The sequence below is a fragment of the Microplitis mediator genome, chromosome 9 (assembly GCF_029852145.1).
Source record: "Microplitis mediator isolate UGA2020A chromosome 9, iyMicMedi2.1, whole genome shotgun sequence".
In the NCBI taxonomy this organism is placed as follows: Eukaryota; Metazoa; Arthropoda; class Insecta; order Hymenoptera; family Braconidae; genus Microplitis; species Microplitis mediator.
In genome coordinates, this window is record NC_079977.1 from 6,219,980 (window position 1) to 6,237,551 (window position 17,572).

Genomic DNA, 17,572 nt, shown 5'->3' on the forward strand with positions numbered 1-17,572 from the left:
GTTTTTTAATAATTTTTTTTACCGAAAAAAACTACAACTTTTTATGTTAAATTACAAACTTTTTTTGTACACAAAAAAAATGATTTCTTGTCTCAAAAAAATTTTCGTATTACACTGATAAAAAAGTTGACTTGATCCAAGAGAAAAAATCTTGAACCCAGAATACCATTTTGAGGAAAATGATTTTTTTGAGTCAAGAGAAATAATTATTGAGCCAAGAAATTATTGTTCGTTTAAGCAAATTTCTTTTGGTTCAAGAATTTTTTCTCTTGACTCAAGAAAATCATTTTCTCCAAAATGATATTCTTGGTTCAAAATTTTTTCTTTTGAATCAAGTCAATTTATATATAAATTTAAAACTAAAAATTTCTTTGAGCGAGAATAAAATTTCTCAGAGCAAGAAAAAATTTTTTTAGCCAAGAAAATTTTTATCGTTTTAAGAAATTTTAGTTTCTTAAGCCAAGAAATTCTTTTTTTCTGTGTAATTTTTATTAAAAAAAAAAAAAATTTTTATATAGTTTCTAAAACACCCTACGTTGAATAACTTTTAAAACCACAATTACTCCAATGAAACCGAAACCCGCGGCAAGGAAAGCCGTTGACGTTTGAGGATCACCCAATTTCTCGGATATTTTACGGGGAATAAATACCGAACTGGGATTCGAACCAGGGTCCCCATACTCGGGGCAAAGACAGAGCCATCTAAATTTGTGTCTCAGGGTATGACGAATAGTCGTGTTATCCACGCGTATTCTGCACTTCAGTTCCCTACAGTTGTCGGTGTATAGCCAAGGGTGGCTGGACTGCCGACCGAAGGGGGTGGCAGATTGATCCGTCACGGAGACTGAGCACAATCACCCCCATTAGACATTATGTGCCTCTCTCAGTTCACCTACACACATATACACATACTAAATTTACATACATATATATACATACATATGAATATTTGCGTGGTATTTTGCTAAAGCTAAATGTCACCTATATTGTTATTATACTCTTGCAATTGAGCTTTTGTCGAAATTTCAATACTTATTTCTATATATATTTATAATATATAAATATATGAAGGGGAGTTGAATATATGGAGCATTCAGACCAAATCAGGAGGGTATCGGCGAGTTTTGATGCATTTGTTGTGAAAAAATGCAATCTATGTCAAATTTTATGACCCCCGAAATTCAAAGCTACAAAATTGTAATACAATTTAATAATTCAGGAAAAAAAAGGACATGATTTTAATCTTGAAATTTGCTAGGAAAATAATCTATTCCTGTCATGGATCGTGTGCCTGAAGATCGGAACGTTTTTCGCGCGATGAAAAAAAAATTCGAAACGTAAAATTCTATTGGATGACTAGATTTTTGGAATGTTTCGCGTTAAGATGCTGGTATTTCAGTCGAAAATCTTAGACCCCCAACTTCCGGAACTGCACCTTAAGCAGTTACATTACACAATTTTTTTCTTTCGTTGCGCAAAAAACGTTTTGATCTTCAGGATAATGGATTTTGTTCAATCAAAGTACCCGTCGATTTTTGTCGGATAAATTTTACAAAATTTTGTACTTAGTTGTAATTTTTTATTCTTCGCAAGCTTTGATTTAGTAGATTACAATTTTATACAATTGAAAAAAAAAAATCCTGAGGGAATGTTGATGGAAAATTTTCACTTGATTTTGTACATTCGACAAAATATATTTGAAAACCATTTTAAATTATTTTTTCCAAATACATTTCAAAATCAACCATCTTTAATTTTAATTCAAAATTTTTTCAAAAAATTCGCAATTCGGAATTTTTAATAAAATTTCTTCCTGAAGAAAAAAAAATTATTAATTTATAAAATAGTTGATGTCAGTAATAAAATTAATTATTAATGAAAATGAACTGATTCATTAATTACAGATATGATAAATGTGAATAATTAATAATAATAATATAAAAAGCGTAACAAGTGTAGATGATAATATATATAAAGAAAATATATAAGTAGTTAGTTTCCCGCTGGCAAAACGAAACGATACGAAACGTAGAACGGCGACACGCGGCGTTGCTCACCATTTCCCGCGACCGCTGAAGCCACCCACGTTGTGCGACGCTCGTTTGTCATCCGACAAATAGCCTCTTCCAAGTGCCACCGTGTGGTAACGCACATACACACACGCATGTTCATGTACACATGAACTTACGTGTGTGATAACGTATGCACTCTCACCCTCTCGGTTCCTTGTAGCTTCCGATGTGAGGGTTTCAACGCGGCTTTTTTTGCGGATCCTCAGCTCGTCAACAAGACAGTTTCGACATAAAAAATAAAATTGTTATAACTCTGTGACACTATTTGAGTATTTTGACACACTGTTATGTTGGTTTAGAGCTTTGGCTATGCATTTATTACCTTGCAGAAGACTACGGAGAAGAACATGTGGGATTTTTGTAGCTTCGGTGAAGTAAGGAGACAGGGGTCAATTATTGCCGTCTTTTTTTTTTATTTTTTCTTCTAGATAATTAAAAATTTTTTGTGTTCAATTTTGTAAAATTTAATTTTTTCAGTTTTGAAAATTTGTAGCTTAGAAATTATTCGAAATTAAAATTTAAACCAGTGATTAAAATTTTGATCAGATTTTAGAATTTAAAAAATATTTCGATTTGTTTTAGAGAAAAATAAAAATTTTAGTTGAAAACTGAATTTTGAATAAATAATAAATTTTTTTTACAGTGCGATAATTAAAATTTGTCAATTTTTACCAAATTTAAGGAGGAATTGAAAAAAAAAAAATCCGTCAGGTGTAAAACTTTTGTTCACATGAAAAAAGCTCCGGTGTTACCATCGAATTTGTGACATTCAAAGACACTACGGATTTAAAAAAATTAATACGATCAATAGAATGGAAAAATTTAAAAATCCCCGTTGTAAAGATTTTTATTAAAATTAGTCATAAATAAAATATAAAGACTTTTGCTGATTGTAAACTAATATTTATGACTTAGTGTTTTATTTGTGTCTTCTTTTTTCATTAAAAATTTTTTTTCACTATATTTAATAGCCGTATTATCGAAAAGAAGTCCACACTTGTCGTCTAATTTAAAAAACAAATTTCAATTTTTTTTTTTAAAGGATATATAAAATGTCAACCTAGGTTCAGTAGCTACTGAAAGATTATTTTCTTCGATAGTCTATGAGTTTCAAATAATACAAACATTTCTGCAGTGAATTGCATCGCTTAGTCTATTGGGAATTTTTTAAAGTTTTTTTTCATTCAGTGTTTTTTTTTTTAAATCAGAAGTACACGCAGAGAATTTTTGAGCAAAAATTACCCATAAATTTTGGTACTGTAAAGACATCTAGTCAGTAACTAAATTTTTACTGTATTGTTAGAAAAAATATTGCACTTCATTTACATGCTATCGAGTATTATATTTTACAATGCATGGAAAAAATTTAGATATTTACCACATGTGTTCATAATATCAAATTTTTTCGGTAAATTTTACTGAAAACTTCTCCACGTGTATACACTGTAAAAAATTGAGAGTAAACTCGAAGTGATTACTGATTTTATTTAAACTACTTTCGGTTAAAGTTTCATAAAAATTTGTCAACTACATCCTGAAAAATTTTCGTTTCGATACCCAATGTATGCAAAGTGATCTCCTGAAACTCCCCCTGTACTAATGTGCATGTTCCTAATTAATAAAAATGGTTTTAATTAAAAAAAAAATTTCCACATTTCCTTCCTTGCGACTTCTTTTTTATTTTAAAGAAGACTTCAATAAAACTTTACAATATTTTACTAAAATATAACGATGATAATAGTAGTGTAGTATATATAGTAGACGATGAGGTTGTTAAAGTCTGAGGTGAGATGAATAAATAATAAGCTTTTGAATAAAGAAAGGGACAAGAAGTCGAGAAGGTTATTACGATAACGTCAGACGATGATGTATCTGGTTCAGATTGTCTCCACGAGATGGGACCACCGAGCGTGAAATATGCACCACCCCCGCGGTTAAACCCCCCAGAGAGTGTGTAGTAGGTGGATTCATGACATCGCCACCTTGAGAAGCTTAACCCAAACTCTTACATACATATATATAATAATTTACATATTTATTTGTCGTGTCTACAAGTAACATTGATTTTTATTTAAAATCAAGGGCAGTTTTTAGTCTTGTCTCTGTCCTAGAGATGCTGCAATATTTCCATATATATACCAAGTATGAGGGAGATTCATAGATCATAAAAGGGCTGGGTGGCACGAGGCAGCACGTGTCTGTCCCAGATCCGGTATTTCCTGCACCGAGGCTCTCTGGGGTTATTATTTGTGTGCCATTTTTTGGACGAAATAACATGAGAGCTGACTTAAATATTCCACCCACAGATGACAAACCACTTGGATACTTGTGAGAGTTATTGTCCAACAAGTAACCCTTCTTTATTGTGATATTATGCCATTAGTGGTATATACTTTTAGATATTAATATGCTTAAGTTGAGGCAGACAAAATTTTTTCCAAATTTATTATTATTTTTTTTTTATTGTAACTAGAAATTTTTAGGGAACCAAGTTCTGTTTTTTTTTTTTTTTAGTCATTTTTAAAAGTACCATAAGTATATTTTTAAATCCTTAGTCTGAAGCTACGTAATTTTTTGAGTATGTACCCAAAATTTTTGCCAATCTTCCAGTTAAATTAAAAAAAAAATTCTGATGAAGTAACGAGGCCAATAATGGGCCAGCTGAGGGAATTTTAAGAATTTTGTAATATAATAGTGACATTTAATTTTTAAAAATTGAATCAGCGTAAAAGCAGATGAAAAACTGAAAATAAAAATGATAACAAAGAAGAAATTAATTGAAAAAAAATTCAGCAGACGGGTATTGGGGAATAAATTAATTTTAGGAATATATTATACAAACAAATAAACCGAAAAATTACAATGTAAAAAATTTACGGATTAAATATGAAGGATGTGGAGCGGATGACTGTTTATTTATTTAATTCCCTTCGAGTGAAATTTACTCAAATGCGGATTTAAATAAAATCTGAAATCACTCCCGATTTTCTACAGTGAGTACTTCATGAGTGTAAATGTAGCGGACCTCAGACAAATTTAAAATTATAAATAAATAGAGTAAATAATTAATAAAATGAAATTTTGAAAAAATGCGCATTTAAAAAATTTAAAAATTCAGGTGCATTTTTTTGAAATATTTTTTTAAAAAATTATTTACTTTATTTATTTGCAATTTTAAATTTGTCTGATGTCTGGTACATTCACACTCACGTGTACTTCTGATTTATCTTAATTATCAAATAAAATAATTATTGCTCCGCTATTGAACTCTACCCCGCTATTGATTTCGTTACTATGTAAGACTTAAAATTTTGAGAAAAAAATGATGAAACCCAATAACAAATCATAATTTAAACTAACCGTAAAATAATTTGAAGCCAGACAAATAAAATATAAAAACTAACAGGAATGAAAAAAAAGTAATATAATAATCCGTTGGCTTTTAAGTTCTCATGGGATATCACTGGTTATACAAAGCCCGTGTGTTGTGACATTTAGCATTTCCCAAAGGGCCTCGTACGCCGCTATAACTTCACAGCAAGTTTCTCTTAGTCAGTTATCATCCTCGAGCCATTCTCTTGTTTATGTACTGCGTGATGACATTACCTATAAACCGAGTGGAGGTATTCATCATATATGTACAGTTCCTGATATATATCATACATCATCCGAATCCGCCTGTTTTATTTCGACAAAGGAAATTTAGTCTCTATTAAAGAGGTCCATCCTCCCACTCTGCGACTGGAGATCCATCTCCAGCTAATCCCCAGAGTAAGAGTATTTTTAACTTTTTAACCCTTATAATTACTCAGTTAATTATAACAACTCAGTACTTGCGTACTAAAGTACACTATGGGACTTTTGTCGTGCTAATTTACACGACTTAAACATTGTTGCTACTTAAAAGATCTATAGCGCGGTCTAAGTCTTACAATTTATTTTTGTATCCAGATGTGTCCAAGTTTTGCTTGCCCTCAAGAGTCAACTAAGTAACAGCCAACCTTTTATGTCTTACTCTCATCCATTTACTTCCAAGATTAATTATACCCTTTTTTTCCACTAAAAAAATCTTGAAACAAAAATTTTTTATTTGATAAGAAAATTTTTTTCGCGATCTTTGAATTTTTTTTTGCGATAATAAATTAAAATTTTTTTTTGAACACGACAAAAGTTGTGAGTATGACCGGAAGTAATTTAAATAATTTGTGATAATTTAATTTTAATTGACTTTTTCCAAAAAAACAAAAAAAAAAATATTTTGAGTTTTTTTTGAAAATATGGCGCGATGTTTGAGAAAAATTATGAGCACACGAAGAATTTTAAAATTTGAATATTTTTTTATATAAATTTTCATTACCGAAAGAAAAATGTAAAAGTAAAATTTTATAACATTTTCAATCTGTGATATAAAAATTAAAAAGTTTGAGGTATTGTAGAATTGAGTGGGTAAGCGAATAAGGGAAGACAAAAAAGTATCCTGGTGAACGTACAGTCAAGTTGGCGGGGGTTGAAGTAGCGACGTTAGAAGTTAAGAGAGCAAACGCCGGTAGGGGTTGGGGCCACTGGTAGGGTGAAATTCGCGTCAAGAAGGGGGGGGGGGGTATGAGGGTATAAAAGTCACGGGGAAGGACTTGAATTGATTGCTTTCATTACGCAAAAAAACTCCTCCCCCGTCTTCTTCCTTACTGAGCTATATATGTATATATATTTTTAACTTGCCGCAGAATAAGTAAGCGTGCTATTTACATCAGAGATCTCGTAACTTATCCGAGCTATATATATATTATATTTTAGTTCATTTTATTTAACTTTATATATACATATATTTTTTTTCCCAATCTCTCCTTCTTCTTATTCTACTTTCTTACACTCTGGAGCTTGCAAGCTTTATATCACATATATATATGTATATATATATCGGAAAAATAATGTCGTTGGGTAAATCTTCCGACGGGGATAGCACACTCTCGAGCTCAACTCTCAAGGACATTAGCGAACTAAGATAATTGTGTTCCGTCGGCAAAACTCACTCTCTCCCCATACTTTTGGACTCTTTTTTATTGGCTATCATAAAGAAATCGTTCGTTAAAAATAGTAATAAAATAACTTTGTTATTTTTTTATAATTTGTAACATCCAATTATTTTTTTTTATGATTTACAGACAGTAATTAATTAATGACCTGAAGTTAGCCACCGTCCAATAATTTTTGGATTGTTTTTTAAACAATAAATTATGAAAAAAAAAATATTTGAAAAAATTGCACCCGTAGTTTTTTAAATTGTCTATAGGTGTCTTTTTAAATTTTTTAATTTATTCTAATTGATTTATTAAAAAAAAAAAATTCAAAATTCGTTAATTATCTGTTAACCTATGATCTGAAGTTAGCCGACGTCTACTCATTTTTGGATTTTTTTAAACAATAAATTATGAAAAAAAAAAATATTTGGAAAAATTACACCTGTAGTTTTTTAAATTTTCTACATGTGCATTTTTTAGTTTTTGTTTTTTTGTAATTGATTTATTGAAAAAAAAAATCCGAAATTCATTAATTGTCTGTGAACTCCAGGGTCATATTAATTTTTCATACCATAACTAGTTTAAAAATTTTTTATTCAAAATTTATATCCATATCTAAATACCAGGAGAATTTGAAATAAAAATTTTTGGACTAAAATCCAAACCAGTGATTAAATAATAAAAAAGTAATTCAGTTACTAAACGTCATAGAATTTTTAAAATCGAATCAAAAAATTTGCTTTTGCTATAAATGTTTCAGTAAAAAGTTTTTGATAAAATGATAAATAGTATATTGGGTAAAACAAACTCCCAATGTCCCCAGTTAAATTTAGCATACGTCCTCTTGAACTGTTGGACTCTTCGATCTTCCGTCCAATATGACAAATGAGATTAATGCCGCGGGCGGATTAGGAAGGATAGCAGCAGCAGAAGCAGTGGTAGTGCCGGTAGTGCAAGTAGATGGAGGTCGAAAGCACTGATTAGGTGGCCGCACGAGGCTTGATGCATCCCATTCTGTGATCGATGCACCGAGAGTAGAGAGCTTCACTCGCGGTTGAGCTACCGACCTCATCTGCATCTGCCTGATGTCACTGTAGCGCCCACTCTCTATATGTCTCTTCTCTCTCTTTCGGCGTTCCCAGTCCACCCTTAATGTGCCCAGACGATTCAAAGCTCTTATATATGTATATATATGTATGGGTGTGTGTAGGTTAGCTCTGTCCTCGACCTCGTGAATCCATATGTCGAATAGAGGGTCGATGCGTCGTCCCACACCGAGAGTGTATGCCACAGTGCAATCATGTCAGGACATATTGCCCGTCAACGCCGGGCCAAAGGCTCGTTCGTTTACGCAAATGATATGCCAAAGTGTAATCTCGCGAGAGATCCTTTATCCTCTCTTGGGTAGATTAAGCCATGCTTATCATCATCTTGACACATCATCAACTTTATATTATATATCACATCTTATATATACATCATATATCATATTACAATTTTTATAAATTACTCGAAATTATTTTGATAAATTAACGCATATTTCACCATTTCGAAATTTGTTTTTATTATTTTGGTTCGACAAATTTAATACCATGATAATTCAGAAGTTCATTATTTATAAGCTTGAGTTTTATTCTTATTTCCAATTTCTTTATTGTCATTAATTTCGGATTTATTGAATTCCTGTGTCCGAATGATGATTTTTGCTTCAACGTCATAACAAAAAAAATCTTACAAATGCTATGATGGCTCATATTTAAGAGCTTTAATTACAATTTTTTAGATGATTTCTACAATTTTCAATTCGATTTTTTTTTTCATGGGCCAAAAAAAAAAAAAAACAATTTTTGAAATTTTTTTCTAAAGGCGCAAGAAATATTTTGCATTATAAATTGAAGACTAAAATTTTCTTAAGACCAGAAAAAGTTTCCCGGCGCAAGAACTTTTTTCTCGCCCAAAAAAAAATTTTTTTTACTCCCAGAAAATTTTTGTATTCAATTAATAATGCAAAAATTTTCTTGGGGTGAGTAAAAATTTTTTGCTTCAAGAAATCCTTTTTTTCTGTGTATCTCAAACTAGATATTTTGCAACGAATTGTTTTCGTCAAATCAGTCGATTTAAACCAAAGGGAGTTTTCGGTTTTACTAAAAAAATATCAAAATTTCTGATAACTTTCGTTACAAATTTGTTAATAAAAAAAAACACATTTTTTATCACTGCCAATTGCAACGACGTTTTCCAAAACGTCGCTTTCTATTGACGTCAAAAAAATTACAAGAAAAATTCATTTCGTTCAAAATTTCCAGTGTCATATATATTCAGTCACCACAGCATCCGGAGATTTGGATACCTCGATAGACCGGTCAGAATCCCAGCATTAATATATCTCAAGTATCTAGTGTCATTACATCAGTAAGTGCAGTAGGCGTAAAGTCGAAAGAAAAAGAATAATTTCAATGAACAACTTGCTTACTTACTTACTTACTGAATTGCATACATACAATACATACCAAGTATTAAATATACTTATATTTATATACCATCCAATTGCAGTGTAAACTGGCCCTTGTGAGATTTGCGAGCTGTCATCGGTCCCACCAATGCTCTCGCTGACCGCACCTTCCGGGCTCCTTGCCATGATACCCCAACTATTTTTCTTACTCAGGCTACACAACACACACACACACACACACACAACATTCATACTTGTCTTATAAAAAAAAGTTATCCTCTTTTACTAATTTCCCAAGTTCCATGTCTCATGTTATGTCTCAAGTCACAAGTCCCATTCAACCCTTCTACTTCCCTTCTTTCATTACTTAATATTTTTATTCTGTGATCGTGTCCCGTGTCCTCGTCAGTTTAACTCGCAATACCCGCCATGATCATACTCTACTCTACACTTTACTCTAGTCTGTAGTCTGTATAACAACACACGTATCGTAATCAGTATCGTAATTAGGTGTGTCAGGGCTCAGTGCGTAACTACGTGCATCGCTACTTCGCATCAACCATCGCAATAATTAATTCCTATCGACTAGTTGAAAATTTTATTGAAATAAGTGAATCAACAAAATCATATGTGACTGTGTGTACTTGTTTTTATTTAATTGCGGAAATAGAAAATTTTTCTGTAAAAATTACAGAATGGGAGATGGACTGAGATCGAGAGTTGACATTTGCGATATTTTTTTAATTAATAAGTGAATCTTTATTAGAAATTTTTGTGGATCCATTTTACCTCACTTTTATTTAATAAGTTAGTCATTGAACTTTTTAATTAATCATCAAATTAATCTAGTAAAAACTTAATTATAAATTTTTTTTGGCGCCAATCCAATTTTTTATTTAAAAATTCAAATATTTTTTTTTAAATAAAGTTTCTATTTATTTTAATTATTTTACATTTGATGAAAAATCATAGGGGTAAGTTGATTTTTTTTTTAATTTCCAGATCGAAAATTAACATAAATTTTTTTTTTTAAATAAAACGCGCGTTTAAAAAAAAAATTATACAGAATTAATTAAAAAAAAATTTCAATTCAAATTTCTTGTATTATTTCTCTACTTGGCGCCCAACGCGGACTGGGAAACAAAAAAAATTCTGAATGAATTTGAATCGGTCGTAGTATATATTCTATAAAAATATATAAAAAGAAGATTCGATATGTAAATAGTAAATAAAAGCTAGTAGGTTCATGAATAACCAGCAAACTCGCGGGTTCGCGTGATTTCGCGTGGGACTGTTGGCGGTATACCAGCTGGCGAGCGTTTATTTCTTAACCTTTGCCTGGTACTTCATCCTCTCGATGGCATACCATACGACTTTATATCTCAGGACACATAACGACGTTATCCCGCGCGACGCTCTCGCGGTTGCCATGACGACGGTTTGACGTCGCCGCCCCTTGCTGATCCTCACGTGACCGGGTTCTACCAAACGCGGGAGCTCCATACGGATGCTGGGTACCGTTTGAGGGTTGCTGGGCGTGGCCTTAAAGAAATTATTTTATCAGTGGGGATGAAAACTGGCACACTATCAACTACGCGACAAGAAGTCGCTGAAAGTCACGTGCCGACGACGCTTAAGTCTTTCCATGCTTCTATCAACTCGCGACTTGTCTATCACACCGACCTTTTTTTTAATTATTATTATTTTTATTCTTTATTCAATAATTCGTTATCTTTATCAATTTAATCTGCAACCAATCAATCGATCGACAAATTAATTAATTTATTGTGCATTTTTAATCCAGGATTTATTGTGCGGTGATTTTTTTCAAGTGTCAAAGTGTAATTTAAATTATTTATTTAAATATTGACTTCGAATAAACAATTTTCTGTGATAGACTTTTAATTAAATTAAATTATGTTACGTTAATTATTCATCTTTTAATTGGACTTTAATACTAGACGATAAATTTAAAATTAAATGAGGAGTCCAAGTGATAGTTGAGTGTCTTGTTGATTTTCTTAGGGGTACAATTAATTATTTAAAATAAATTTACAAGGAAGGGGAGGAAAAAGTGTCGATATGGATTACAATGACAAATAGAGAATAAGAGATTAAATATATAAGTTTTCTCTTAAGTGTCACACGGATTATAATAATACGGTTATAATAATGTGAGCTACAGATGTGATGCTGCCGGGAAAGCCTCCGAGCCACCCGTGGTCACTCACAATGACCTTGATGATCGTCTTTGTGCTATTCTGCTCGGGCACGAAGTTTGAGTGTCACTTTTAAGAGTTGCTTTAACGTTTAGTTGGAAAATATATATTTTACAAGCTTTTGAGGCTGAAAGATCTGGGATTAGCAGCTGGGAGATCACCGACGGCCGACGGCTGCTTCGAGATGGATCTCAGCACTGCGTATAGATACAATCAGAATATGATGGAGTATTACACTTGTAAGCAATGTTGTCGTTATTTTTTTATTCTAGGCGCTTATATTGGCTCTGTATAATTGCATATTTTGGTAAATAGTCTATTAGATATTGTAACAAATTTTCGGAGTGAACGCGGATTAAATCCGGAGTAAATGTGGACCGGATGACTGATTTATTTAATTCCCTCAGATTGAAATTTACTCCGAAAGGGAGTTTACTTTAATGATAGAACTCCGAATCGAAGTGAATGAGGGTTTAAATAAAATCCAGATCAGTCGGAAATCACTCCCGATTTTTTACAGTGTGAAGAAGTATACAGAATATGTAGAGAGAATTTTTGAAGCTGATTTTTGGTTCAAAATCTTGCAATTTGAGTGACAAAAAAATAATATTTTGAGGTTTGAAGTCTCGTTGACGGTAAATTTGAGACTTTGAGACAAAATTGTCTTGGAGATCTAGAGCTCGAGGAGGTGAAGGAACAATTTGGAAATTTTGGGTCTGATTTTTCTGCATATTATGAAATGAAAACAATTTTTTTTAGGACTAGAAAAAATTTATGGTTCAAAAAAATGTTTTCTTACTTCAAGAAAATTTTTTCTCACCCTAAGAAAATTTTTGTTTGCAATTCATAATATAAAAAATATCTAAGGACAAGTGAAAAGTTTCTTGGGGCGAGTAAAAATTTTTGTGTCAAGAAATCTTATTTTTCTGTGGCTATAGATTTTGAAGACAATTTTTTAAGTAAAATTTGTTTGTGATTTGAAAAATTAGACTTCTGACTTTTTGAATAAACGTTCGTAGAGATTGATAGGATTTTTTTATTGGAAAATTATGATAATTGTAAATTCTTGGAATAATTCATCATAATAAAGCTTCAATTTTTTTTCAGCTCAAAAAAAAATTGATAAAAATTTACTAGAATTCAAAATTTTGTAATTTTTGAAACAAATCTTTAGTTTAAAATTTTCAGACTGAATTTCATTCCAAAATTTTTTTTTTTACCCATGAGACAAAGAAAAAAATTCAAACGTTTATATTCAGTTTTTAAATTCGCAAGTAGAATAACAAAAAAAAAATGCTGTCCAAAATTTGCTAGCATTTAAAACTTTTTAGTTTTAGCTCCAAAATTAATGGTAGCAGATTTTTACATGATTACTAGTTACTGCATTATGATAATTTTGGGCAAAAAAAAATTTTCATACTTTGATTTTTTCTAAAACCAAAATTAGTCAGATCCAAGTAAAAAAAATTTAATCTCGATATTGTCATTATTCTCCAGGTCAATAAAAAAAAATGAAATCGTTGTATTTCAACAGCAATCAACAATTGAATTCTTAGTCGATATAAAAACCAGTCGACATCTCAATTATATACCAAAAAAAACCGTAAACATTAAAATATGAATAATCAAAACCCAAAATTACAAAAGACGACTAAAAATTTTTTCCGGAAGTAGTTCGCACAGTTGGGCGCGCAGCCAGGTCACCTTATTCACGATAAAAGTTTTTCTTATACCGATCGATCTCTACTCGCTTTCCAAACTCTCGATTTAAAAAATACTGAAGTACTTTCTAACAGAGGCAGGTTAATTTCTACAGGATCTTTACCACAAATAAAAAGCTTTAAATCAAAGCTCAAGATAAAAACCCGCCTGTGAAAACGTACAATGAAAGGACACGAGATACTACAGTATACTACAATGGTATCACTATGAATCGCATTGTTTAGTCTAGCTCTGTTAGCGGGTAAAAAGGTAGATAGAGGAAGGTGATTGCAATAATAAGGGTCGTAATGCAGCTCGACCACCGGTGCGGTAGTCCCTCTGCCCTCTATTGCCGGCTAGAGGCTCAATGTTCATACTGAGCATATAGCTTTCCTACTAACTCCTCTTTACATATATATACATATATATATCTCGTTACTCGTATATAGTTGTGGTCAGCAGGCGTGACGGCGCGTAGGGTATACCCAAGTGCTTGCAGTGCTGTTACGTTTCTCTCATACTACATATAACTTACACACATACATACATTCACACACATTGCATTAATATATATCTATATCGTAGATATATTAACAACAAGCACTCAGAGAATCAGAGGAGAGAATCCTACAAAATCCCTACAGATCCAACCTATCCAACAATCTATCTATCCCCTAGCACAACTACCGGTTACGCGACGGGGTACCCACTATAAACACACGACGATCCCAATTGATTTGTTACTAACGGATGTGACGATCGTTTCTGGTAATCATCATCGCTGAATGATCATCCACAAAATCATCTTTATTGTCTTTATTTCATTCCCGGTCGTAGTCCCGTCGTGATCGTACTCTGACTTGTGTTGAGTTTCGGTGACGATACTGTTCCGGACGTCACAGATCCCCCCTTTTAATCCTAATAATTATCAGATATTATTAAGCTGTCACGTGAAATGTAATTTAATTCAATTGATAACATTACAGTAAGTAAAATAAACCAGACTAGATTGTCACTAGACTGCAGAGATAATCGAAGTTGGTGCACTGGCTCGAGGGGGACATATGTCGTAACAGACCCCTCCATTATGGAATTAGATATTAAATTGCTGACTATCGGGTTAACTTTTAATGTAATTTTGTAATTTTAAATTAATAATTTTAATTATAATTATTAGTGTGGAAGTTTGTTAATTTAATTTAATTGTTTGTTTGTTTCGAAATTACAGGTCACGGAGGTGTAAATCAATTGGGCGGTGTCTTTGTTAATGGAAGACCTTTACCGGATGTAGTGAGGCAAAGGATTGTGGAACTTGCACACAGTGGTGTTAGACCGTGTGACATTTCCAGACAACTCAGGGTATCTCATGGCTGTGTATCCAAGATACTGTCAAGGTAACAAAAAAAAAAAAAAAAAAAATGGAAAAAATTTAATCTCTATACATTTGCTGTGTATCTGTTACGACGGGAAATATTAGACTTACATATGAATACGCAACTAGGTTTTTAATTTCATACTCAACAAGACAAACAATGGCGGTACTTTTTTTTAGCTAGATGAATTTTATGTTTGTGATATTAAACAATTTTTTTGTAAGGAAATAGCTTCGTGTGGGGGTGGGAGGGAATGAGAGAAAAAAGATGACGCGGCCTGCGACACGGCTTGAGACCGGAAGGAAGGTCCTGGGGGTAGTCGAGGCAACGCGATGCGGTTTCCATGTTTTTTCCACCCCTGGTCCTCTTACTTTAGTGTATGCCACTGTACTTTGGCGGTGGCCTCGTGCCATTTAGAGACCGAGTGTCATTCATACTCACGTGACATTACCGATTATCGCATCTCTGTTCGATTTAATGGGTTCTGCCAGGGGGTGGGTTAAAAGAAATTATTTTTTTATCAAAGTTACACAGTTAGAAATTTTGAGTATTTGTATTAAAAAATTATTTGGTTAAATTTTTTGGGTTGATTTTCAACACAGAAATCTGTTAATTCAACACAAGCCGTTTGTGTTATTTTACTTTAACTGATATTTTATGTTAAATGATTAGAAAATCTGTAATGTAACACATTTCTGTGTTGTTTAGCTAAACACTCTCGCGCGTTTCTTCATTACTGTAACCAAGCAAAGCATTGTAGCAGCATTGTCTGCAAGGAAACTTGGATTATAATTGATTTACAATTAAATATAATCATAGATAACTTTAATATTTTTATGATCAGGTTCAATGATTTTTCATTCTCATTTTACGGGAGGATAATTCATAGCTCCGATTTTTAGAAAAATCACAGAAAATCGAACTAATTGTTTGCTAAATTGACAAAAGTTGTACTACGGGTAGATCAGTATATTTGAGTTGGTTCGGTTATGTGCTTATATTTATTAGTTATTTTTAACACGAAAAGTCTGTTAAATTTACACAAATTTTCTGTCAAAATAACAGATTTTGTGTTCAATTATTTAACATAAAATTTGTGTTAAAGATCAACACAAACGCAATGCGTTGAATTGACAAAAATTTGTGTAAACTGCGACACACGATTTGTGTTGAACTCAACACAAAATTTCTAACTGTGCAGGGGAAGGGGGAGGGCAAAAGGGGGTAGGGTAGGCAAAACGGGGTACCCAAAATTTTATAAAAAGAAATTTTGTTTTTTAAACATTCCGACCCATACGAAAAAAATATATATCCGGATATATCCGGGCAAATCTGCATATATGAGGCATATATTTATATATATGTTGCATATATGCGAGATATTCCAGATTTGCCCGGATATATCCGGATATATATTTTTTCGTAAGGGGAAATCACTTCTGTAAATATAATTGAGCATAATTTTGAATATTTTTCGTTAAACTTTTTCAAAAATCGAGTGTTCGTCGAAAAATGTCAATAGCTTCTGTTTTATGATAAAAACCCAAAAAAAATTTTTTTTTTTCCTTTGCATCTAATAATTGTGTAAAACGTAATTTTTCTTTATGTAAATTACTTACAAAACAATTCAATTTAATCAATTTTATTTAATATGCAGAAATTTTTTTTTTTCACCTTTTTAAGGGGGCAACCCATTGTGCCCGCAAAAGTAAAAATTATTTTGTTTCAACGGCAACTGAAATTTTTGTTTATTTACTTTGAATATCATTTGAAACAAAAAGATTTAGCGTATTTGAGTCCTCGAAGCCTTAGTTTTTTCTTCAGCCCCTCCCCCCTTTCCTTAACAGTAAATTTCATTTTTTTAATAGAACGGACCCGATTTTTATCAGCCTCAGAATTTAATTATTTATTCCAATAAATAATAAAACAAAATTGGCAACCCACAGTCCTATTGTTCCTTTATAATTGAATTGTGGATAGCTTTCTTTTGTCAGAGATTGCCATTATCAATAACCATTTTCATTGAAAAATATATACATATAAATATATTTATATTCGTATATACAAAATTTATCCATTTGGTACAAAATCGATTTATTGATTCCCCGTATTATAAATTTAAAGCAATAACCTCACGTCAATCAACGTTCAGCAAGACTACATGATACGACGAATGTTTTATATTTTTTTTATCTTTTAGTTTTGAAAAACCGCAAGTACATATGTCGCGGTAAGACAACCAACGAGCCGTTAACGCGCAGTTTACGCAGTCACGCGTCGCTGAAACACGACCAAAGCAGTCGGGTTTTCAAGAAAATTCTCAGAAATAACTCTATACATACATATATAAATACATATTCACGAATTTCATAAATAGATTAGAAAAGTGAATTTAAAATGTCTGCTTTTTTTGTTCAAAATATTCCTTTTTCACCGTCTATGCGGCTAATCTCTAAAGTCGGCAATTAAATTTCTAATTTTTCTGATAAATATGGCCTATATACATTTAATTTTATTTGATCGAGTATATTTTCCTATAATTAAAACAGAAATAATGGAAATAAAGTAGCAAATAGAGTAAATAGATGTTTAACAGAGGGATAATGAATGCTTCTATATAATAAAGCCTCACATTCATCAAGCTGAGTAGCAGGAGAGTTAGTGGAGTAGCGTATGTACGGCGACCCACAGCCAAACCATTATTGCCGGGTTAGTGTAATTGAATTTAAGCACCAGC

At 32.0% G+C, this 17,572-nt stretch overlaps 1 protein-coding gene across 5 annotated transcripts in view; it reads left to right on the forward strand.

Annotated features, from left to right (window-relative positions):
* Positions 1-17,572, forward strand: part of LOC130674613 (paired box protein Pax-5) — a 106,224-nt gene that overhangs the window by 61,714 nt on the left and 26,938 nt on the right. For 4 of the 5 annotated variants that reach the window (XM_057479991.1, XM_057479995.1, XM_057479992.1 and 1 more), the window contains exon 4: positions 14,691-14,856. In XM_057479991.1, the coding sequence (XP_057335974.1) occupies positions 14,691-14,856 (166 nt within the window). Of the gene's footprint in view, positions 1-11,455; positions 12,001-14,690; positions 14,857-17,572 lie in introns of those variants that run through there. The other variant, XM_057479993.1, reaches the window with a different exon arrangement.